Below are 24,995 nucleotides of genomic sequence, written 5' to 3'. Positions count from 1 at the left end.
CTTACAGTGTTCTGACTGAAGACAAAGAAAATTATTTTCCCTAGAAAGTATGATTAGTCACAGTAGTTTACTTGACCAAGCAACTTTACAGTACTAAAATAAAAATAATTCTTTAGTTTTTACCAAGTAAAAATCAGTAATAATGGTTATGGTTTCTGGGGGAAAAAAAAAAATGGCAAAAGTCTAGACGCAGAGAAAGAGCAAGCCATGTGTTTCCTCTATTAAGAAAAAAGGGGCTGAGCGGTGGCACACTGGATTAAGCGTACATAGTACGAAGCCCAAGGACCGCGCAAGGATCCTAATTCAAGTTCTCGGTTTCCCACCTGCAGGAGGGTAATTTCACAAGTAGTGAGGCAGGTGTCTATTTTTCTCTCCTCTCAATCCTATCCATTAAAATGGGGGAAAAAAAAAAAAGGCCACCAGGAGCAGTAGATTCATAGTGCAGGCACCGAGCCCCAACAATAACCTTAAGAGGCCAAAAAAAAGGACGCTCCGAAGTTCCTCCACTGCACCACAAGCCAGAGCTGAGCAGTGCTCAGGTTAAAAAAAAGTCATGATTCTGCTAAAAGCTCATCTAACAATGCAGAGGTAGTCACGGATTGTCAAGTCCCCATCAGATCTTCCTGTGCAGAGGACTTACTGGCACTCAGTCCCCTGACACAGCAGCTACCTCCTCTGGTGTGATAAAGCCATGATCAGGCACCTGGCTAGTATGCAAAAGCTCTCAGCTTTGGATCTGCGTTACGTTTTGTACAAAGTTGTCCTTCATCTAATATATTAAATAGGAACCAACGCGAATCTTTACAAGATCAAAACTACAAAACAGACATAGAAAGTTATTTTTTGTTTAAAATACACATATTCCAAGTTTCCATTTTCTTAAAAAGACAGAGCCTAAAAGCATATACTGTGAAAGCCACTGTCGGGCTCACTTAGACGCCCCAAGGTGGATGAGTGCCATCACTGTTGTGTAGCTGTGAAACAGATCCACATCTTCCACTTCACTGCATCTCTTCAGGGTAAAGTTCTCAGTGACTATTCGGTCACATCCAATTTCTCCATTTCCAAAGAAGCCAAATAAAGGAACGTTAGGGAAAAGCTTTCTAAACGCATCAGCTTCAACATTCCCCTTGGCTCTGTAATACTGAAAGCCCCTGCCGACACAGGCAAACATGAAGCCAATGGTGTTCTGTTCTGGAATGTTGGCTGCTTTGAGGCGCTGCATGGCAGCCTCGACGGACTTCTCATCATTCACATCCTCGGTGAGAAGCACGGTGGCACTCTGGATTCGCTGCCCACTAAATGTCAGTCCAACCACACCAGTGGCATCAATATGCATGGGCTTACTAGAAAAATAAATCAGAAAAGTAGCAACAGATCATGAACAGCACTTAAAACTTAAGAGTGTAAAGAACAGTCTTGACTCACTGGTGGGGAGCAGCTACCGTTAGTGGTCTGCCATGGCCTGAGGCTCAACCTCGCCTATTGTTGACAAGAGTGTGGCGAGGGGGTGGGCAGTGGTGCCCTTGTAGACAGCACACATTGCAGCTTCAAACACCTGGTCCCCATCTGCAGGGGGAAAGCTGCCCTCTCTACTCCTCCTCTCAGTTTCTCTGTCCTATCAAATAAAATGTTTTAAGGGTGGGGGTAGGTAGCATAATGGTTATGCAAACAGACTCTGATGCCTGGGGCTCTGATGTCTCAGGTTCAATCCCCCGCACCACCATAAGCCAGAGTTGAGCAGTGCTCTGGTAAAAATAAGTTTTAAAAAGGTTTAACTGTAATATGGATTTTTTTTTTTTTTTTTTTTAGAGCACTGATCAGCTCTGGTTTATGGTGGTACAGGGGACTGAAACTGGGGCTTTGGAGTCTCAGGCATGAGAGTTTCTGCATATCCATTATGCTATCTACCCCCACCCTAATATGAATTAATTTTTTTTTATTATCAGATATATATAGAGAGAAATTGAAAGGGGAGGGAGAGATAGACACCTGTAGCCCTGCTTTACCACTTGTGAAACTTTCCCCCTGCAGGTGGGGACCAGGGACTTAAACCTGGGTCATTGTGCACTGTGATGTGTGTGCGCATATTACAATGCCTAGAGCTGGGTTGGAGCCCCCAGTCCCCACCTGCAGGGGGAAAGTTTTGTGAGTGGTGAAGCAGTGCTGCAAGTGTCTGTCTCTCTCCTTCTCTTATCTCCCCTTTTCCCTCTCAATTTCTGGCTGTCTCTTTCTAATAAATAAATAAAGGTCATTATTCAACTATAAGCACAATTATGTTGATAAAGTCCCTTAGCCTGTTAGCTTAGCAGTTGTTTAAAAACATGCGTCAGGGTGGTCTGGGAGGTGGCGCAATGGTAAAGCTTTGGACTCTCAAGCATGAGGTCGCAAGTTTGATCCTCGGCAGCACATGTGCCAGAGTGATGTCTGGTTCTTTCTCTCTCCTCCTGTCTTTCTCATAAACATGCATCAGGGCCAGCAAACCAGCTCACTGGGAGAGTGTGCTGCCTTGTGCACAGCCCAGGTTCAAGCCCCACTGAAGGAAGCGTGTGTGTCGTGATCTCTTTCACTCTCTGTCTTGAGTAAAACAAAAATAAAATAAAACAAACCAAAAAAAACAAGCTTTAGAAACCAGAAGTAAGAACAACTTGAGCACATTTCCCAGCCGACAAAGAAGCTACCTTCCAGAGGTCAGTGACACCAGGTTATCCACCTGGCCTCCGGCCAAGATGACGTTCATGTCACTGAACAAGCTGACTACCCGCTCCAGGTAATTGCTGGCTCCCGTCCTGCAGCAGTTATAGCCAAATACAAGGACCACACGGAGATCAGGGTTCTCTAAGAGGCCTGCAGAGAAGAGGAGAGCAGTAATTAAAGCTAGCCTGGAAACAGGGACTTTCTGATTTTATTAAACTTCTGCATAGTCGGTTAGACATGATTTAGTGTTTCAGACAAGTTTCTTAGTTTCTTATGAACTTCAATACTACTCAAATTCTTTGCTAGAGTTAATTTTTGGATAGTAAATGGTTGTTTTAAAATACTAATTCAGAATACAAACACAAAACCCTGGCCATTGGTGCAAATTATCACCACAGAAGACCACCTGGAATGCAAGGAATGTGGGTTTGCACAGAACAGAACTGGCAACAGTGGCAATTTAAATCCACAGAAGAAATGGCATTAACAAGAGTCAGGTGCATCTGGTTAAGCGCACGTTACTATGTGCAACGGGGGGAAGAAGCTTCACAAATGGTGAAACAAGTACTGCAAATATGTCTCTGACTGTCCCTCTTTATCAACACCACCACCACATACACACACACACACACTCTCTCTCTCTCTCCTCAAATTCTCTGTCCTACCAAATACAGAAAAATGGCCACCAGGTACAGTGGATTCATCGTGCCCCAGCAATAATTCTGGTGGTAATTAGAAAAAGAAAAAGGAAAGGATGGATGGATGGATGGATGGATGGATGGATGGATGGATGGATGGATGGATGGATGGGTGGATGGATGGGTGGGTGGGTGGGTGGGTGGGTGGATGGATGGATGGATGGATGGGTGGATGGATGGATGGGTGGGTGGATGGATGGCAGGCAGGCAGGCAGGCAGGCAGGCAGACACTAGCTACGGGTAGTGGTTTAAGTGATAGTCTCTCCAAACAAGAGTTATACAAACTTTAACTCCTTGTAAGGAATGAATCTGGGGGCTGGGTGGTGGCACACCTGGTTGAGTGCACGTTACAATGTGCAAGGACCCAGGTTTGAGCCACCTGCAGGGGGAAAGCTTTGTGAGTGGTGAGGAGCGCTGCAGGCGTCTCTCTGTCTCTCTCCCTCACCTCTCAATTTCTGGCTGTCTCTATCGAATAAATAAAGATTAAAAAAATTTTAAATAAAATTTTTTTAAAAAGGAATGAATATGGTCCAATATAGAAAAAGGATCTTGGGCGGGGGTAGACAGCATAATAGTTATGCAAAGAGACTCTCATGCCTGAAGCTCCCAAGTCCTAGGTTCAATCCCCCACACCACTTACTATAAGCCAGAGCTGGGCTATGGTGCCCCCCCCCCCCGCATCTCTCTCAAAAATAAAACAGAAAAAGATCTCTCCAGAGGTAATTAAGGATTCTGAGATAAAACTGTCTAAATTGTTCAGGTCCTAAATACTATGGCAAGTGTTTTTATAAGAAAAGCAAAGTTGTGGTCCAGGAGGTGGCACAGTGGCTAAGGCACTAGACTCTCAAGCATGTACCAGAGTGATGTCTGGTTCTTTCTCTCTCTCCTATCTTTCCATTAATAAATAAATAAAATCTTAAAAAGAAGAGAGAAAAGCAGTGTCATGGGAGGGGCAGGATGAGCGCAGACACAGAAACGGAGTGGGCAGCCCTGGCTGAGGAGGCAGCAGGAAGACGACGGAGCACCAGACTGTCATCGTCGAGCCTCCGGTTTCTGCTTCTACCCCAGCACCACTATCGGTCAGCTGAGCAGTGCTCCAGTCTCCTGTTTTTAAAAGCTATACGGTGCCCTCTCTCATCAAACATTAGAAACGAGAAGAAATGATGTGGCCTCATGCAGTGTCAACAGCCACCAGAAAATGGATGAGACAAGAGGGAGTCCAGCTCTGATTCGGACTTCATGCCTCTTGCCCTTGACAGAATGTCTCCTTTTCAGCCATCTACTTCCAAGTACAGGCCCACCCACCTTTTCCAGGGATGGAGGTAGGTCAACCATCAGAAATTAATCCCAAAGCAGAAACAGTGAAGCTCAGTGGTGTGTGGAAGATAAAATAGCATGGTCTGGGAGGTGGCACAATGGATAAAGCAACCGACTCTCAAGCATACGGTCCCAAGTTTAATCCCCAGCAGCACATGTACCAAAGTGATGTTTGGTCTCTCTCCTCCTAACTCATTAATAAAAATCCGCCCCTCCCCTCTTTACCAGAGCACTGCTCAGCTCTGGCTTGTGGGAGTGTGGGGAACTGAACCTGGGACTTCAGAGCTTCAGGCATGAGAGTCTCTTTGCATAACCATTGTGATTGTGCTCTCTCACCCTGCCTGCCCCTCATTAATAAAACCTTTAAAAAAGAAAAGTGGCTACCACTAGAGGGCGGCATAGTCAGCAGAAGTACATTCTGAGCCACCTGCTGCCCCTGGTTCTTCCACCTCTGCCTCTGGCACCCAGTTTATTAGGGATTTGAAAACTGCCAGGTCACCAAAAATGTAGTTTTGGGAGCAGGAAAAAAAAAAATCCATGACTAAACCATATTTATCTTCCTTTCCATGACTCCGCCACAAGACTTTCATCTTAACAAACTTAGGTTGCCGGAAGCACTTATGCTGGCACTGCTAGCACTTTACAGAAACTGATTAAGCTAAAACTGACAACAGCCCATCTTGTGTTGTCCCAGTCCAAATAAAGTCTACAATGTCTTCAACGTCTTATTATAACCTGCAAATGTACCCTGTGGTGGGGCTGACTCAAGCGAGAGAGCAGTAATAGCCCACACAGCAGAAGGAACTGCTTGGAAGTAATGGCATTGATGGGTGTGGGGAACACGCACGCCCCCTTTGTCCAGGAACAAAAGCCCAAGGACTCTGCATATCCTTCCTTGACCCTGCTATGTAAGAAAAATCAATGGAACTGCTGGGCTAGCGTAGGGGTGCCTCTTCCAGGGCACGTACTCTCTGGGTTGGAGAGAACTCGACCGGAGCCAGCCTGGGCTGCTACTCACTCAGCAACACGAGGGAGATGACTCAGGAACCAAGCTCGTGGCAGTGGCAAGGCACTGCAATTCTTTATTGATTGGAGAGCCAAGGCTTTTAAAGGGCAGACCCGGAAGTGGCAAGTCGGAAACTGAAATGGCTAAGAAAGGGGTGGAGAAAGGCAAAAGGGGCTGGGAAGGTAGAAACTTCCTTAGCAACTGTTGCTAGGGTTTTAACTGGTAGGATTAATATTACCCTGCAGGCAGGGAGGGCCTTCAGGGTAGAAAGAAAATAGATCAAAGGAATGGAAAGGGTGGGGATCTTTCAGGCAAAACAATGATTATGTAGATCAGCCATAGTATCAGGAATGCAGGGTGCTTTGTGAACCCTGCTGAGCTCAACCACATCCTCACAATTTCCTGACATCTCTCCCTTTCTTTTTATCTAATGGCGTAGTATCAGGAATGCAGGGTGCTTTGTGAGACAGGGAGTCTGATAAGATGAGGCAAACCTTTGGGGTTACTCCTGTCCCTCCTTGCTCAAGCTCTTGGTAGAGAGAGAGAGAGAGAGAGGGAGACTGACAGGATAGACGCACTCCTCAGGTCAAGCCCTGCCAAGCTCAATCACATCCTCACTATTTCCCTACATGGAACATACTCTGGTGTGAATCTGTGCAAATCAAACTGAGAAGGAGCAAATCAATGAGTCCCAGCAGGCACCATAACAGGCGTGACCCGGATGCCTGGAGAATGTGTGAAGAGCGTCATCTGAACAGAGACAGACTCCCGGGCATGAAGCACTGGAGAGCGGGAGGTGAGTACAGCACCTCAGCCCATCAGCTCTAGCTCAGGCTCTAAAGTTCTGAGGGTGTCTGCAGGATGATGGGGAGCCAGAGTCAAATCTGAGACACTGCTTCCAATGCTAGACCCACTTTCCTGGCAGATTCTGAGCCTGCAAGGAACAAACAGAGGTACCCAGAGGGACTCCTCCCCAGTGCAGGGTGCCATGCAGATTCCACTCTGGGTGCTGGGAGGCAGAGGAGACATGCAGGAGCCTCAGGTCTGGGTGGCACTGGAGGAGATCCTGGCACTATGTGCTCTATCTGAATGAAAAAGCAGCCCTGAGCAGTGAAGTTGCTGATGAGAGGCCTCCAGTTTGGTCCACACAAAGGAGTTAGAACAGGGCTGAGAAGACAGCATGATGGTCATGCAAAAGGACTTTTCATGCCTGAGGCTCTGAAGTCTCAGGTTCAATCTCCAGCACCACTATAAGCCAGAGCTGAGTGGTGCACTGATAAATAAATTTAGAAAACAATTTAAAAGCAAGTTAAAACACTGCTAAGTTCCTTATTGAGGAGCCTCAATAATGATTTCAGCACAGCACAACTGAGAGACAGTACACTATTATGTCAGTGTCAGCCCTGGACAAGCTGCTGGCCCTCCTTCCTTCTCTGAATCCCCCAGCTGGTTCCCATTTGTTCCAAGTACCATGAATTACCCAGTGGTTTCCAAATGCCTGTCTTCCTTGCCCGTCTCAAGCTCTGCATGTAAATACCAGAACTGACCACCTGGCTCCTCCAACCTGAGCTCATCTGTTCCTGGCCCAGGAGACGACACTGCAGCTGCAGGCCCAGAATCTCCCGCCAGTCTTAACAGTCACATCTGGCAGGTTCTGTCACCCTCTCATACTCCTCTATGGCCTGTGTGAATGCCTGCCTTCTTCCACGCTGAGCACAACGCAGCAGCACACTTATCAGTCATTCCTTGTTTAGATCCAGTTCCCCACACTCTTAAATATGTAAGTAGCCTTAGCAACTGATGTGAGAAAAGATGGCATCAGGTTCATCTCCACCCACCTCCACCGGGCCTCTCAGACATGCTAGAATTTGTTCTATTTCAGCATGAGTGTGCAAATCCACACAGCAGTGAAATCCCTAAGGTGGGTGCCCAGGCTGTCCCTCCCTTTAGCTCCTGATCACCTTACTGTTCTTCTCTGAGACTGGCCAGAAGCCCAGCGCTCCTCCCTCCCCACCTGAAGCCCTCTCTCAGCTGACGGTTCACGGTCTCTCCAAATGTCACTTTTCCAACACTGCACGGGATGAATTAAGCCCCATGGTTCTTTGTCTTCAAGCACAACTATGCTGGTAACACTCATCAGTGTGGTTCTCTACTTATTGTTTGATTAGTTAAATTTCAACCAGAAAAAAAAAAAAACCTAAATCAATTAATTTACAAATGTAGGTAGAAGTCTTTAAAAACAATTTATTTTCCCTGGTGAGGGTTTGTGGAAAACTGAAACATGTTACAAGTCCTTAAAAACAATTTATTTTACCTAGTAAGGGTTGAATTGTTACGTGGAAAACTGAGACATGTTACACATGTACAAACTACTAGATTTTACTGTTGACTGTAAACCATTAATCCCCCAATAAAGAAATAAAAAGAAAAGGTAGATACTAAAAAAACTGTTTGAGTTTATTGCTTAATTTATTTTTTAAAATATTTTATTTATTAATGAGAGGGATATGAGGAGAGAGAAAGAACCAGGTATCTCCTGGTATATGTGCTGCCAGGGATTGAACTCAGGACCTCACGCTTGTGAGTCCAGCACCTTATCCACTGTGCCAACTCCCAGACCACTTTATTAAATTTTCTTATCAAAGTTTAGACACCAAGTCAACCCTTTCCCTCTTCCAAATCTCCTCTCATGCTCCATCTACTCCACCATCCTTCCTGTTGCAGGTGCCCTAGTATAACCTTTGCTTGGTCAATTCTGCCTTGATTCACACCATCTCTAAAACTCATCAGGTTCACAATGCTTATGCAGTTTCCTAATTAGTCAACACAGAACTAACCTGTATCTTCTATTAAAAAAAAAAAAAGTTTTACAATAAATACTACATAGTGTTAAGAAATAGTAATAGAGGGAGTCGGGCGGTAGCACAGCAGGTTAAGTGCACGTTGCACAAAGCACAAGGACCAGTGTAAGGGTCCCGGTTTGAGCCCCCCCCGGCTCCCCACTTGCAGGGAGGTTGCTTCACAAGCGGTAAAGCAGGTGGTGTGCAGGTGTCTCTCTTTCTCTCCCCCTCTGTCTTCCCCTCCTCTCTCTATTTCTCTCTGCCCTACCTAACAATGATGACAACAAGAGTAACTACAACAATAAAAACAAGGGCAACAAAAGGAAGTGAATAAATATTTAAAAAAATAGTAATAGTGTAAAAAAAAAAAAAAGAAAAAAAAAAGAAAAAGAAATCGGCTTTAAAAAAAATAGGGTAAAATAGTGAAGATATTCAAGATAGCTCGCCTGGGAGGGTGCCTGCCTGCCTTGCTATATATGTGATGGAGGCTCAAGCCCAGCCTCCACCCTCTGGGGGACACTCTGGGACTGTGGCAGCTTTTCCTCTGTCTCTCATCTGAGAACATCAGAGTGGTGGCTTAGAAGGGGGCACAATGGAGAGAGAGCATTAGACTCAAGCATGAGGTTCTCAGTTTGATTGCCTGCATAGCACATGCCATAGTGATACTCTTATTTTCTCTCTGCCCACCATAAATAAATCATGTTTTTAAGTCTGACTTAATTTTTTAAAGTCTGACCAGTTAAAAAAAAAAAGGAAAAGAAAATTTTCAAAGAGGGGGAAAGTCCTTCAAATTTAGTATTAAATATATTATCAGCAGATCTATAGAAATCTTTTCTCTTTGACTCAGACTTTATTATAATTTTATTTATTTATTTTTATAATGTTATTTTTAATAGCACTGATTAACTCTGATTTACAATGGTGCTAGGATTTAAACCTGGCACTAGTAGCTCCAGACAAAAAGTCTTTTTTGTGTAACCATTATACTAGCTCCACAGCCCTTTAAAAAAAAATATATATATATGTATATATACACACACATATTATATAGGTATTTAGATAAGAGATAGGCAGAGAGTGAAAGAGAGCACAGCACTGAAGCAGGCTTGAACCTGGGTCATGCACACAGCAAAATAGCACATGATCCAAGTTAAGTGATATTGCGAACTCAAAAGTAAAAGCAAACAAACAAACAAACAAAAACTTGAGTAAATCAGTTCTCTCCAAAAAGTACTTCTGTGGCTTGAACTATCCACATCTCCAGCATCATGTGTATTTAATTCAGACTCAAAGGAATAAACAAAATCAACCACAACAGGCAATTAATAGTAAATGTCATTAACTTACCTACTTCTGTGAATTGATGTAGTTCTAATGGCATGTCCTTTGGATAGTTAGAAAAATGAAAAGGTTGGATTTTTATCCCTTCCATTTGGGGAAATAACAGAGCAAAGCCAGATTCTCCTAGTTCTATTTCCTGAGGTCGATTACTAGTAGATCCCATTGGAGTCACTAGGAAAAAAAAGTTAAACAGTTTAACAAGCAGATTCAATAAAAATAGGAGTTGCATCGGTTAACAGTGTAAATTAACCATCCCAAGGGCTGAGTGGATTAAGCGCATATAGTATACGAAGTAAGGATCCTGGTTTAAGCCCCCAACTCCTCCCCTGCAAGGAGGGGTCACTTCACAAGTGGTGAAGCAGGTTGCAGGTGTCTGTCTACCCTTCTCTCCCCCTTCTCTCTCAATTTTTCTGTCCTATAAAAAAAACTTTAAATAAATTAACCATCCCTACTTAGATAACTACAACCTAGGTCATTAAGGTAAACTAACAAAACACCTATTGTGGGAGGTAAGTTGTTCTCATGTGCCAACTGTTTTGTAAATCATTATTTCCCTAATAAAATAATTTGAGGGGGGGAAAAAGAAGTTAACAAACAGATGATTTGGGTAAAACTTTTTTTTAATCTCTTCTTTTTAAATATTTTTATATTTATTTATTTATTCATTCCCTTTTGTGGCCCTTGTTGTTTTACTGTTGTAGTTGTTACTGTTGTCATCATTGTTGGATGGGACAGAGAGAAATGGAGAGAGGAAGGGAAGACAGAGGGTGAGGAAGACAGACACCTGCAGACCTGCTTCACTGCTTGTGAAGACTCCCCTGCAGGTGGGGAGCCAGGACTCGAATGGGGATCCTTATGCTGGTCCTTAGGCCTCACGCCACCTGTGCTTAACCTGCTGCACTACTGGCCGACTCCCTTAATCTCTCTTTTTAAAATTATCTTTATTAATTGGATAGAGACTGTCAGAAATCAAGCGGCAAGGGAGAAATAGAGAGGAAGAGAGACACCTGCAGCACTGCTTCACCACTCTCAAAGCTTTCCCCCTGCAGGTAGGGGACTTGGAGCTCAAACCTGGGTCCTTGCACATTGTAACATGTGCGCTCAACCAGGTACCCAGACCCCTGGGTAAAAGTTTTCACCTTTGACATTGTAAGGACGTAGTGTAATGATTTCTGTAATTTATTTTCAAATAGCTCAGGAAAAAAAAAATTCTTATAAATAAAGATATAAACAGATGTAATGCCATTTAAAAAAAAATTGGTGAACTGAGGTAAAAGTTTGTATTACTATCCTATTTTCTCAATCTTTCTATAGGTTCAGAGTTTCTCTACATAAAGAATTAGAGGATACTATATTGGGGGATATTCCCAGCAACTTCACTTGAAAGGATTTGTCTGCCAAATATTCAGTAGAACACATACACATGTACTTTCTTTCTTTCTTTTTTTTTAAAATATTTATTTTATTTATTCCCTTTTGTTGCCCTTGTTTTATTGTTGTAGTTATTGTTGTCATTGGATAGGAAAGAGAGAAATGGAGAGAGGAGGGGAAGACAGAGAGGGGGAGAGAAAGATAGACAGACACCTGCAGACCTGCTTCACCACTTGTGAAGTGACTCCCCTGCAGGTGGGGAGTCAGGGCTTGAACTGGTATCCTTACACTGGTCCTTGTGCTTTGCGCCACCTGCCCTTAACCCGCTGTGCTACAGCCCGACACGTGTACTTTCATCAAATAATATTTCATGGGAAATAAAAGGAAAAATCTAAATGTTCCACACTGGTATCTGGAGACAAGTCCCATTTATACAAGCAAACACAGCCATTAAATGACAACTCCTATTTACTGAGACAGCAATAATGTTTGAAAAATTCAGTGAATTTCAAATGTTATGCATTATCTCCCCCCAATTTGTATGTTGAAGTGTTAGCCCTCAATGTGTATCTGGAAATCATGCCTTTGAAGAGGTTACTAATGTCAAGTAAGTCAGAGTGCTGGGGTCCCAATCCAAGAGAAGCAGTGTATTTATAAACAGAAGGAGACAATAGGACTGGACACAGCAAGAGAAGACCATGTGAAGGCTGATTCCAGAACAAAGAGGTCTCGGGAAAAACCAAGCCTGTGTAAGTCACACAGCCAATGGTGTTTTGTTATGGCAGCCGAGTATACTAACACAAGTGCAGTGGGCACACAGAAACTGATACTCCTGCTGTGTCCACAAACCTACACCTGCCTATCCTACGCATAATGCTACATACTGACACCTGGTTTTACTTTTTTATTTTCCTCCTTTCCAGAGCACTGTTCAGCTTTGACTTATGGTGGTGCTAGGGACTGAACCTGGGACCTTTGATGTCTCAGGACTGGCAGTCTTTTTGTATCACCATTATGATGTTCCCCCAGACTATATGCATCATAATGGTAACAGTTAAGTCTCTTAAAGTTGAACTTAAAGACGCTCAACTTTTTCATTTTTGCTCATCTTCTGTTTTGTTAACAGTAAATGACTATCAGTCAGGAAATATATCAACTGTAGAACACAAAATCTCTGTGCATTAAGTCTTGCATGCACGAGGCTTGAGCCCTGGTACCATGTACACAACTGAGCAGTGATTTGTACAGGCACTCACCCCGTCTCTCTAAAAAGAAAAAAAAATGTATATAGTATCATACACATATAGTATTACTAATACAGAGAAAAAGAAACTCAAGTGGTAGGTAAGCTTTTTGGAAAAAGTCATGGCAAAGTGAACAAATAATATTCAAGAAGAATATTTCAGAACCAAATAAACCTACACATAATATAATCTGAATTAAAAATAAGAAAACAAAATTTCAGATTTTATTATAAGCTACTTTCTCCCACCCTATACCCATCCCCCCAAAAAAAAGCAAAAGGCAATTTTTTTTTTTTTTTGTCTCCAGGGCTATCACTGGGGCTCATGCCTGCACTATGAATCCACTGCTCCTAGAGGCCATTTTTGTCCTTTTGTTGCCCTTGTTATTACTGCTACTGTTATTATTGTTGTTATTGCTGTCATTGTTGGATAGGACAGAGAAAAATCAAGAGAGGAAGGGAAGACAGAGAGGGGGAGACAGACACCTGCAGACTTGTTTCACCACCCGTGAAGCAACTCCCCTGCAGGTGAGGAGCCAGGGCTCGAACTGGGATCCTTGAGCCTGTCCTTGCACTTTGCGCCATGTGGGCTTAACCTGCTAAGCCACCAACCAGCACCCACAAAGGCAATTTATAACATCTGCAGCAACCCTCAAGAAAAATTGAATTAAAAGTTTGACAGGCTTTTCCTAAGTATCTTGGTAAAATTTCTATTCAGTTATAAGTGAAACTAGTTCAAAGGAAGCACATGACCATGTGGAGATCAGAAAACAATTGGGGGTAGGGGAGGGTGGGGGAAAAGGTCCCAGAAAACACAAATGACAACTTGTGACTGAAGTGGTTAGAATACTATGACTCACAAGATTATAAAAGAACTCAGGGGAGTTGGGCAGTAGCGCAGCGGGTTAAGTGCATGTGGCATGAAGTGCAGGACCAAGCCCCCAGATCCCCACCTGCAGGGGAGTTGCTGCACAGGCGGTGAAGCAGGTCTGCAGGTGTCTGTCTTTCTCACCCCATCTTCCCCTCCTCTCCCCATTTCTCTCTGTCCTAGCCAACAACAATGGCATCAACACAACAATAATAACTCCAACAACAATGAAAAACAAGGGAAAATAAATTTAAAAAAAAATTTTTTTTAAAGAAAAAGAACAGGAGTCAGGTGGTAGTGCAGTGGGTTAAGCGCACGTGGTGCAAAGCGCAAGGACCGGGGTAAGGATCCTAGTTTGAGCCGCCGGCTCCCCACCTGCAGGGGAGTCGCTTCACAAGCGGTGAAGCAGGTCTGCAGGTGTCTTTTCTCTCCCCCTCTCTTGTCTTCCCCTCCTCTCTCCATTTCTCTCTGTCCTATCCAACAATGACATCAATAACAACAACAATAATAATAACTACAACAATAAAAAAAAACAAGGGCAATAAAAGGGGATAAATAAAAAAAAAAAAAAGAACTCGGGAACAAATGCATAAACTCAAAATTGGTTCACAGTAAAGCAGGCATTAAAAAGAAGGTTTTCTGTTTTGTCCTGTGTGAGTCCAGCCCCATCACACTGGAGGAAGCTTTGGAGAGTGGTGTCTCCCCATCCCCCCGTATCTCTTTCCCTCTCTCGCTGTCCCCCTCCCTCCTTCCTCTGTCTTAATATTTTATTTCAATGGGAGAGATGGAGAGGTCAGAGCACTGTTCAGCTCTGGCTTCTAGTGGTGCTGGGGATGGAATTTGGGACTGTACAGTCTCAGGCATGGAAGCTTTTGCATAACCATTGTGCTATCTCCCAGGCCCACTCTCCGCCCACCCCTGTCCCTGAACCTGAAAAAGTCAACCTACAGGGGTGAAGCCCCAGTGACAACCAAATAAATAATGACACAACTTTTTAAAGGAAAAAGGTCTCAAGCAGGCTTCTCAGGAAGGAGATAAAGAATCAGGCCCACTCCTCCTCTCCTGCCTGCAGTTAAAATAACCGTATTTTAAGAGGCTAGCAGATAGCTCACCCACAGAACACACACTTTGCCAGGCACCAGAATCCAGGCTCAAAACCCTGATCACCACATGGGAGCACTGTGCAAAAGGAAAGCTTCACAAATGGTAGAGCAATGCTGTGGTGTCTCTCCTTTTGTCTCTCTCCCTGTCTCTTACTCTGTCTTAAAAATGCAAAGCCCATCAGAAGCAGTGGAAGTGTGCAGAAGCTGAGCTCTAGTGAAAATTTGAAGGCAAAAAAAAAAAAATGCTTCAATAAAAAAAGTTTGTTTTTTTTTTTGGTAACGTGATACCTAGAAATAAAACCAGGTCTTGCAAACACATGATACTGCCAAGTGGCCTCCCCAGATGAATACTTTGATTCTATATGCTTAGAACAAGGCACTAAAGAACGGCTGTACCATCCTTTGGTACAATCCATGGTACTCACATGTGGTGCTGAGGATTTAGTCATGGCCTCATACATGGTAAAGCATGGGTCCTGCCTGCTGAGCTATCTCCCACTCACAGCCAAAAATTTTAAAAGGAGAAAGGGTAAGGTCTCAAGCCACAGCAGTGGGACAGGAAGCTAAGAAAATGAGGCAAGAAATTAAAGCTAATGACTATAAAAGCACTCTTAAGGGAAATTCAGAAAGAAATTGTGTGGGGATGTGGGTGGCTGAACCTAGGACCTTTGGAGCCTCAGGCAGGAGAGTCTCTTTGCATAAGCATGATGCTAGCTCCCCCTCACTATCTAATTCAGAGAGGACAAATGCAATCTTTTCTTCCTATAAATGTTTTACGGAAAAATATGCATTATTTGATTTATCTAAGGAGTCCAGAGATCTGAAATATTAACCACAATGACCTAAGGAACATTAATATAAATAAAATATAATACTGTGGCCAATATGAATAACTTTACTGTATCTGAGATAACTGAAAACATACGTGAACTTTTGAACTACAAATAATTCACCTACCTACAAGACTCCAAATAATGTAAAGCAAGAAATCCAGTTGGGATTTATGGGCGAGGGCAGCTAGCATAATGATGATGCAAAGAGGCTCTCATACTTGAGGCTATGAAGTCCCAGGTATAATCCCCCAGGCCACCATAAACCAGAGTTAATTAGTGCTCTGGTTTAAAAAAAAAAAAAAAAAAAAAAAAACAGGTTGCTGTTTAGTCTCACCTACAATTCCTGGGGTCACAAGTCCAAGGATGTCGCATTGTTTTGGGAATAGCTTCTCAATGGCAGATGCTGTTTCCATGGTCATTCTTTTCCTGGCTGTAATAACAGATTAAGTACCACAATTATTAGCTGTACCCATATTTCCAATGTGATGACGTGGTAGGCAGGTGGTTCACCCATAGAACACACATTATCATGCATGAGAACCCAGTTCAAGCTCCCATTCCCAATTTGCACGGGATAAGCTGCATGAGTGGTAGATGCAGGAGTATCTCTGTCTCTCTCTTCCTCTCTTTCCCTTTCACCTGTCTAGAATAAAGAGGGGGAAATGGCCACTGGGAGTGGTGGAATTATGCAAACACAGAGCCCCAGTGTTAACCCTGATGGCAAAACAACAATATGACAATGTAAATTTAAAAATACAAGAAATGAATAATGTTTAAATTGTTTTGTAACAGTAAGTCTAAAAACTTTACACTCCCCATATGGATCCATTTTATATTTTAAATTCTGAATCTAACTGTTAGAATGACCAATTTGTCTTTCCACTTTACTAAAGTACTGCTTTTGCCCAAATGATGTCAAATTTAGCAGAAGCAGATCAATTTTAGATCTGCTGTATTGTGCCTTCCTGCTCAGCTGACAGTAGAGCATAACGTTTTGACAACATAAAACAGTCACTAGGGTTCAAATTAGACATTGATGACAAGAGACATCACAGAGGTAAGCATATCAGACTTGCATGCCTGAGGCCCCAAAGGCCACAGGTTTGATCCTTGGCACCACCATATGGCAGAAATATGTCTCTCTCTTTTTGAACCTCTCATGAAAAATACACAAAAACAAACTAGAGGGTGATAACGCAGCGGGTTAAACTCATGTGGCGCAAAGCGCAAGGACTGGCATAAGGATCCCAGTTTGAGTCCCCGGCTCCCCACCTGCAGGGGAGTCACTTCACAGGTGGTGAAGCAGGTCTGCAGGTGTCTTTCTCTCCCCCTCTGTCTTCCCCTCCTCTCTCCATTTCTCTCTGTCCTATCCAACAACGACGACAACAATAACGAGAAAAAAAAAAGGGGGAAATAAAGTTTAACTATGTAAACCAAATTCTGGCAGAGAAGTTAGTGCAGAAGCAGTGTACAGGAGTAGCGCATACAGAGAAGCTACATGTAAGAGCTCCCAATTTCCAATAGCCAGAGCTGAGCAGCGGTCTGGTCAAAACAGAAAGTCATAAATCTATCTCTGGTCAGTTTGCCATGTTGTAAGACTTTAGTCTGCTGCTTCTTGTGTTCAGGTAAGTAGAATGCATACACAGGTAACAAATCCTCATCCCCACCCAACACAATGAAAGTCTGACTGGTCAAAGATAAACATTTTCTTCAGTAATAAAATGAACTGGCTAGGGAGATAGCATACTGACTGTGTGAGACTGTCATGCTCAGAGATCCTAGGTTCAATCCCCAACACCACCATAAGCTTGAGCTGAGTAGTATTCAGGTAAAAATAAACAAGTAAAATAGGTGGTGAAGTGGATAAAGCACTGGACTTTCAAGCATGAGGTCCTGAGGTCAGTCCCCGGCAGCACATGCACCAGAGTGATGTCTGGTTCTCTCTCTCTCCTATCTTTCTTGTAAGTGAAATATTTAAAATAAATAAAATAAAATAAAATGTCAAGTATTTCAAAATGTGGGGGAAAAAACAGCTTTGAAAAAAACTTCTCAATTGTACTGCAAGGTTGAGAAAGCAATCTTTGAGGCAAGAAAGGCTCCTTAAAGTCCCAGACAATGTATTTATACATTCTCATGAAGGTAGGTCCAGACTCCCCCCTCCCCCCAGCACTACTCAGCTCTGGCTTATGGTGATGCAGGGAACTGAACCTGAGACATCAGAGCCTCAGGCAGGAGAGTCTTTCTGTATAACCTTTATGCTATCTCCCAGGCCCCTAGACCTAGATTCTGAACAGAAGGAAACAAACTAAATGCAAAACTGTTTATTTTGTTACTCACCTCTCTTGTGACCACGACACTCTTCCAGATTAATGAAAGTTTCTGAATCAGCCATGTAAAGAACTGTCGATGGTAAGATGTGAACATTCTGCAAAGAAAAAAAAAAATTCAGAATTTGATCACTCGAATCCAGAAGTGCTTTTACGGACCCTGAACATTATAACGTTGGTCCTGAGTGCCGCTGTTCTCCCCTCCTTCAGGTGCCACTGTTAACACTCCTGTGTCCTCCCAGCTATTTGTTTTCTCTCATGTTCATTCATTTGTTGAGCATTTATTATTTCTTCAAGTCAACTTCATTCCAGCCCGACTAAAGACATTCACTGTTGGGTTCTGGGAGGTAGCACAGTTGAGCGCTGAATTTGCAAGCATGAGGCCCTGAGTTTGACCCCTGGCACCCCATATTCCAGAGCAATGCTCTGGTGTTCCACACCTCCCCTCACCCCAATCTCCTGTTAGTAAATAAAATGCTAAGGAAAAAAGTTAGTTTTCATAAAACACTTGCTTTATTTGCAGAGGATTCACAGTAACATGAAGAATTTATTCATCCTTTATAAATTAAATATCTAGACTAGGCCCTCTCTGCCACTTAGGCAACTAACTGGTCTCCCTACAGTGACTTTTCAGTCCTTACTGCCCCCCCCCCACCAGACACTCATGCCTGAGTGTATTCTCTTCCTTTTACACTTCAGACTGCTTCAACAGACAGTCTACACATCACCACCTTTACAAAACTTTTTCCCCAGATCCCCTCAGGATCTCACATGTAGCACCCCTCATGTCCCAGTCATTCTTATTGTGTCTTATCACCACTTATGAACTAAGCTGTTCAGACATGTGTTTTTCACTAGCCTGGAAATTACCAACAGTGGCTAAGTGGCAGAATTAAATAAAAGGGGTAAATATATTTTTCCTTCTTTAGTGGGTTATTTTCAGACTATTTCTAGAATGGAATGAAGTACTCAGCATATAACAAACGGATTATATTTAAGCTGTTGCTTCAAAGTGATCTGAGGAAATGTTAAGATGTTTCAGAGTGAACTCGAGATAAATCATAAGATGCGATTCAGACTGATGGCCCTGCCGCAGCCTCAGCACCAGACAAGACTCATGGATATCGTTTTCTTGGTCTATGTTAAAAACTGTAATTTGAGGAGTTAGGCAGTAGCGCAGTGGGTTAAGTGCTCGTGGCACAAAGTGCAAGGACGAGCCCCCGGCTCCCCACCTGCAGGGAAGTCGCTTCACAAACGGTGAAGCAGGTCTGCAGGTGTCTATCTTTCTCTCCCCCGTCTTCCCCTACTCTCTACATTTCTCTCTGTCCTATCCAACAACAATGACATCAATAGCAACAATAACTACAACAATAAGACAAGGGCAACAAAAGGGAATAAATAAATATTAAAAAAAAAGAAATGGATAAAAAGAGAGAGAAGGCAAAAGAGGGGGCAGGGTGATGGCACACCTGCTTGAACACACATATTACAATGCACAAGGACCCAGGCTCAAGCGCCTGGTCCCCACCTGCAGGGGGAAAACTTTGCAAGTGGTAAAGCAGTACAGGAGGCATCTTCCTGTTTCTTCCTCTCTCTACATTCCCCTTCCTCTTGATTTCTGGCTGTCTCTCCAATAAATAAATAAAGATAATAAAAAATTTTTAAATCAAAGAAAGAGAGAAGAAAAGAGACAAAGACACCTGCAGTACTTGCTTCACTGATCATGAAGCTTCCTCCTGCAGGTGGGGATCAAGGGCTCAAATCTGGGTCCTTATGCATGGTAGCTTAGTAGCTTATGGGCTTTAACCAGATGTGTACTGTCCAGCCCCCTCAACATTTAATCTTTGGAACAAAAATTTATAAGACTACAAGGGGAATTACTATTTGCTTTGCATCTTGTGGAAATAGAACCTGAAGCTCAGTGATTAAGTAATTTTTTCAAGATCACATTGTACAGGGTTGCGAGTAGGTTTGTGTAGTTAAAACAGCAAGTATAGGGGGCCAGGTGGTAGAGAAGCGCGTTAAGTAGACGTTGAGCAAAGTGCAAAAACTGGAATAAGGATCCCAGTTTGAGCACCCAGCTCCCCGTCTTCTCCTCCTCTATTTCTATGTTCTATCCAACAGCAAAGACAGCAATAACAACAATAATAATAACAACAACAATGATAAATAACAAGGGCAACAAAAGGGAAAAATAGCCTCCAGGAGCAGTGGATTCACAGTGCAGGCACTGAGCCCCAGCAATAAGCCTAGAGGCAAAAAAAAAAAAAAGTGAGTATAATACATAGACTTTAAAGCTATATAAAATAGTAGTCTCTGCCAAGAAAAAAAAAATTGAAGGAAAAGAAGACATTAAAAAAAAAAAAAATCACACAAATTCTACCCAAGACTTGCTAACATTTCAATTCACTTTGACTCCTTTTGCTTTTTAATAATTCAGATTATATGACACATATAATTTCATATTCAGGTTTTTTTGCTTACAGTATCAACATTTTCTTACCATTAATACAACTTGTAAGTTTTTACTTAATGACTTCATTTATTAGATAAACATCAGGTTATTTATAATCATCTTTATTATAAGGGATGCATTGGATCGACCTTCTCGTGGTGCATCCCGTGAGTACCCATTCATTGGGGAAACTGACGATCCTTCCTAGCCGACTGAATCCACATGGATCCCAGTCACTTTCAAAGCCAGCAACAGGCAGCTCCTGACAGCTTTCAACCTGACCTGTTGACTGGCTATGGAAGAAGGGCAAATGCTAGAAGAAGAAGGGATGCTGCAAAGAATATTATTATGGAAAAGGTTTTTTCTTGCATTTTTTAATTTTTTAAAAAAGATTTTATTTACTTATTACTGACAGATAAGAGGAGAGAGAGAAGGAACCAGACATCACTCTGGTACATGTGCTGCCAGGGGCTGACTCGTGAACTCAATGCCTTATCCATTGCACCCTCTCTCAGACCACGCTTTTTTTTTTTCCAAATGACAAAACTTTTGAAAATATGTTGGACAGAATGAGTCAAACTGACAAGAGCATTTTTTGCAATCCTGCCTTTGGATACTGGTCACATGGATCTATCTTGATTCCCACAAGCTAAATAGGGTAATGGAAGAACTCCTCACAAAGAAGCAGAGAACAGAAGGGAGGTACATATGTGGTAGTCATCTTACTATCTAAATACATGGGAATGATGAGGATTGAATTTATCATTGTTCAAAAGGGAGTACAAATATGAGTTGAGATAAATGTGGGAAGAATTCTTTATTGGACTGGACTTGAATGTACCTACATGAGACCATCAAGGTCCATTCATAGTAAAAAGTTACAAATAGTGGGCTGGGCAGTAGCACAGTGGGTTAAACCCACATGGCACAAAGCTCAAGGACAGGCATAAGGGTCCTGGTTCGAAAGATCAGAAGAGAAAACACAAGTAGAACCTGAACTGGAGTTGGTGTATTGCACCAAAGTAAAGACTCTGGGGTGGGTGGGGGGAGAGTACAGGTCCTGGAAAAGATGACAGAGGACCTAGTGGGGGTTGTATTGTTATGTGGAAACTGAGAAATTTTATGTATGTACAAACTACTGTATTTACTGTCGGCTGTAAAACATTAATCGCCCAGTAAAAGATCCTGGGGGAGTTGGGCAGTAGTGCAGCAGGTTAAGTGCACATGGTGCAAAGCACAAGGACAGACATAAGCCCCTGGCTCCCCACCTGCAGGGGGAGTTGCTTCACAAGTGGTGAAGCAGGTCTGCAGGTATCTATCTTTCTCTCCCCCTCTGTCTTCCCCTCCTCTCTCCATTTCTCTCTGTCCTATCCAACAACAATAACAACAATAATAATGACAACGATAAAACAAGGGCAACAAAAGGGAAAAAATAGCCTCCAGGAGCAGTAGATTCGTAATGCAGGCACTGAGTCCCAGCGGATAACCCTGGAGGCAAAATTAAAAAGTAACTTTGGAGGCAAAAATTTTAAAAATCACTTAAAAAAATAGCTACAAATAAGTGCACACATGGGTCAGTGTAGCTCTCTTTGTCATGCGTGTAGCCCAAGTTCAAACCCAGCCCACAGCACGTTGAAGGAAGCTTTGGCACTGTGGTCTCTTGGTCGTGTTCTCTCCCCCCCCCAAAACAAACCAAGTGGAAAACAGCTAGATAACTAGATGTGTCACCTCTGTATATGTATACAAAACTCTATTTCTTCGCTCTGTTCCCTGACTAGGCTTTGGAGCAGCAAATTCTTCAGTTTAGCTACCAACTACCATTCTCCACTAAAAGGAACCAGGGTTTCATGGAAAAACAGATCATTCCAACAACAATAATAACTACAACAATAATAAAAAGACAACAAGGGCAACAACAGGGAAAATAAGTAAATAACATAAAAAAAAAAAAAGATCATTCCAGAACTGAAGCAGCTAAAACACAAAAGTTTAGAATACCATGTGCCTATAGTCTGGGAGGTGGCGCAGTGATAAGGCTTTAGAGACGCTCAAGCATGAGGTCCTGAGTTCAATCGCCGGCAGCACATGTGCCAGAGTGATGTCTGGTTCTCTCTCTTCTATCTTTCTCATAAGTAAATAAAATCTTTAATAATAAAAAAGAGAATACCATGTGCCATTTAGCAAGAAAATGCTCAAAGACACTCAAGCCAGCAGAATAGGCTCCACTAGTCAAATCTGAAACAATTAAACACCAAAATACTGACAGTAATAGATTATATCCCATTAAGTAAAACCAGACTGAGTCTATATAAATAGAATGAATAAACTGAAACACAATATTTATGTAACTTCAAAGTATCTCCCCACAACATTTTTATTAATAGCAATAGAACAGTATCATTTTATAGCAGTGACATCTTAGAGACATCATCTTCACCAAGTAATCAAAGGCAACATCACCAGTAATAGGACAAACGGAAATCTTCTGCCATGTGATAAGATGCAATAGGGAGAGCACATCACATCACTTCTGTGACACTCTTGTCAAAAATACGTAATCCCAGTCTAAGAAACTTAAGACACAGAAAAAAAAAAAGATGGGTGTTTTGGTCTCTAGTTTACATGTATATGTTAAGATATGAAAGTCAAGGAAGGCTTGAGGAACTGTTATGGGTCAAAGACTACAGAAATGTGGCAAGGCCAGGGAGGAAACAGCACAGCTGCTTTGCCCAACAGACTTTCATGCCTGAAGCTCTAAAGTCCAGGTTTCACTCCCTAGTACCACCATAAACCAGAGCTGATTAAAAAGGAAAAAAGAAAAAAAGAAATGTGACAAAGATAACATTTAATTCTAAACTGAAGCCTGTTTCTGTGAAGGACATCTTCATAGCACAACAGGCAAAATCTGAATGGAATCTGAAGGCCGGATGGTAGAAATGCATTCCATGATAACTCCCTGACTGTGATGGCTTTACTGTGGCTATACTGAATGTTATTTATGTGCACAGTGACCTAAAGTGTACAGGATAATATAGAATGTCAGCTTGAAAAATTTACCTTGGGTGGGGGAGACAGCATAACGGTTATGCAAACAGACTCTCGTGCCTGAGGCTCTTAAGTCCTAGGTTCAATCCCCCCCGGCACCACCATAAGCAAGATAGAGCTGAGCAGTGCTCTGGTGTGTCTCTCTCTCTGCCATCTCACTCAAAAATAAAATCAAAAAAGAAAAGAAAAATTTACCTTAAGTGGTTTCTGTTTTCCTACTCCCAAGGAGCTATCACACCCTCACTGCCAGCTGTACTTCGCAAGAGGCTGCTGCTGGTGCTCCACAATTCAAGAATGAGGCAGCACTGACTTCTGAAAGTAGAACTCAGGCTGGGAAAATAGCTCCATCTGTTAAGAGCACTAACTTGTACACCTGAGGCCCCAGGTTCAATCCCCAACACCACCTGAAGCCAAGCTGAACAGTGCTCTGCTCCTCTCTCCGTCATTGTCTAACAACTAAGTCTTGGAACAAAACAGCGGGGCCCAGGGAGATAACATGAACGAGTACAGGGTTGGGTGTGAAATATTTGCGCTTAAATATTAGTTCTTGGTTCGTTGATGAAATGAAAAAGGACAAAGGGGGGAGGAGAACAAGAAAGATGCAGTTGCCTCTTCTGCAGAAAATAGTGACAAGTGCAGGTAACGAACGGGCAGGTTCTGCACAAACAGCCCAACTGTAAGAATGAAAATCTGGATACTTAAAACTGCTTGGGGGGGGGGGGGGGGGGGTCGGGCGGTAGCACAGCGGGTTAAGCGCTGGTGGCGCAAAGCGCGAGGACCGGCGTAAGGATCCCGGTTCGAGGCCCCGGCTCCCCACCTGCAGGGGAGTCGCTTCACAGGCAGTGAAGCAGGTCTGCAGGTGTCTGTCTTTCTCCCCCCCCCCCCGCCCCCTCCGTCTTCTCCTCCTTCCATTTCTCTCTGTCCTATCCAACAACGACAACAATACTAGTAACAACAACAACAACAAAAAGGGGGGGACTGCCTCCAGGGGCCTTGAAATCATAGTGCAGGCACCGAGCCCCAGCAATAACCTTGGAGGCAAAAACAAACAAACAAAAAAAACCCTGGACATTTGAAGAAGGTAGTTCAGATAAATGACCTTAGCACTTTCCCTTCTTTCTTTTTTCAACTAGCCATACGCAGCTTTACTTGCCAAGGCCTGGTCCCCCAGCCCGGGTCACTTGCCTCGATCTCCTGGGCCCCCACGCGGAGCAGGCAGTGCTCCTCCAGGTGGCCGGCGCCCGCCAGGCCCGCGGAGATCCAGGTCACCTGCCGCTGGGTCCGCAGCACTCTGCGCGCGCACTCCCTCCACAGGCGGCACACGCTGGGGACAAACGCACAAAGGGTAGCGAAGGGGCGCCCCTCCGGCCCGCCGCGGCGGCCGGCGATCCCTGCGGGTTCGACTGGGTGGGCCGCTGCCTCCCGGGGAAGCCAGGGCGGGGACCACCTGACAAGGGACCTCGCCCCGCGGGGAGGGGTCTGGGGCAGCGCCGGCGGAGGACGGGGGCGAGAGAGGCAGCCGGGACAGCCGCGAGCCCGCGGCGTCTGCCCACCCCGCCCACCTGGGCCCGCCCGCCGCGAGTCCCCGGGCAGCGTCCCGCTTCCCGTCTCCTCACCTGGCCACCCGCAGCAGTGCTTTGGCGGGCAGGAAGGCGAGGACGCGCTCCACCACCTCCGCCAGGTTACTCAGCACGAAGGTGCCGCGTGGGTCTGCGGAGGAGGAGCCGCGGGAAGCGGCTCGGCCGCGCACACGCTCCATCCCTCACCGGCCCCGGGCGCAGGAGAAAGGTAAGGCCGCCTCAGAGGGCGCTGCTCAGGTCCGCCCCGAGCTCGCGGCGCACACACTCTGCG

At 43.8% G+C, this 24,995-nt stretch overlaps 1 protein-coding gene and 1 long non-coding RNA gene across 2 annotated transcripts in view; one reads left to right on the top strand and one right to left on the bottom strand.

Moving 5' to 3' along the window:
- Positions 1-48: 48 nt before the first annotated feature.
- FBXO22 (F-box protein 22) lies at positions 49-24,995 on the bottom strand. Its single transcript, XM_007525774.3, has 7 exons — positions 24,761-24,995; positions 24,330-24,468; positions 17,655-17,742; positions 15,652-15,747; positions 9,906-10,070; positions 2,682-2,847; positions 49-1,346 (listed from the first exon to the last, which is right to left on the bottom strand). The coding sequence occupies exons 1-7, from the start codon at positions 24,901-24,903 to the stop codon at positions 929-931; spliced, it is 1,215 nt and encodes a 404-aa protein (XP_007525836.1). The 5' UTR covers positions 24,904-24,995; the 3' UTR covers positions 49-928.
- LOC132533414 (uncharacterized) overlaps positions 21,354-24,995 on the top strand; it is a 106,270-nt gene continuing 102,628 nt past the window's right edge. Inside the window, exon 1 of the long non-coding RNA XR_009545281.1 lies at positions 21,354-21,410. This is a non-coding gene — a long non-coding RNA (uncharacterized LOC132533414). The remainder of the gene's footprint in view (positions 21,411-24,995) is intronic.

This window comes from Erinaceus europaeus, chromosome 16 (assembly GCF_950295315.1).
Source record: "Erinaceus europaeus chromosome 16, mEriEur2.1, whole genome shotgun sequence".
NCBI classification, from domain to species: Eukaryota; Metazoa; Chordata; class Mammalia; order Eulipotyphla; family Erinaceidae; genus Erinaceus; species Erinaceus europaeus.
The sequence above is the reverse complement of the archived record's forward strand: the minus strand, read 5'-3'. Positions and strand labels throughout refer to the sequence as shown.

What these genes read in the sequence shown, in the direction of transcription:
- FBXO22 (XM_007525774.3), bottom strand. Translation starts at nt 24,903, where the DNA reads ATGGAGCGTGTGCGCGGCCGAGCCGCTTCCCGCGGCTCCTCCTCCGCA. An exon ending in TGGGGGCCCAGGAGATCGAG is followed by an intron (nt 17,743 to 24,329) that starts GCAAGTGACCCG and finishes TTTTCTTTGCAG; the next exon opens with AATGTTCACATCTTACCATC. An exon ending in GTGTCGTGGTCACAAGAGAG is followed by an intron (nt 15,748 to 17,654) that starts GTGAGTAACAAA and finishes CTGTTATTACAG; the next exon opens with CCAGGAAAAGAATGACCATG.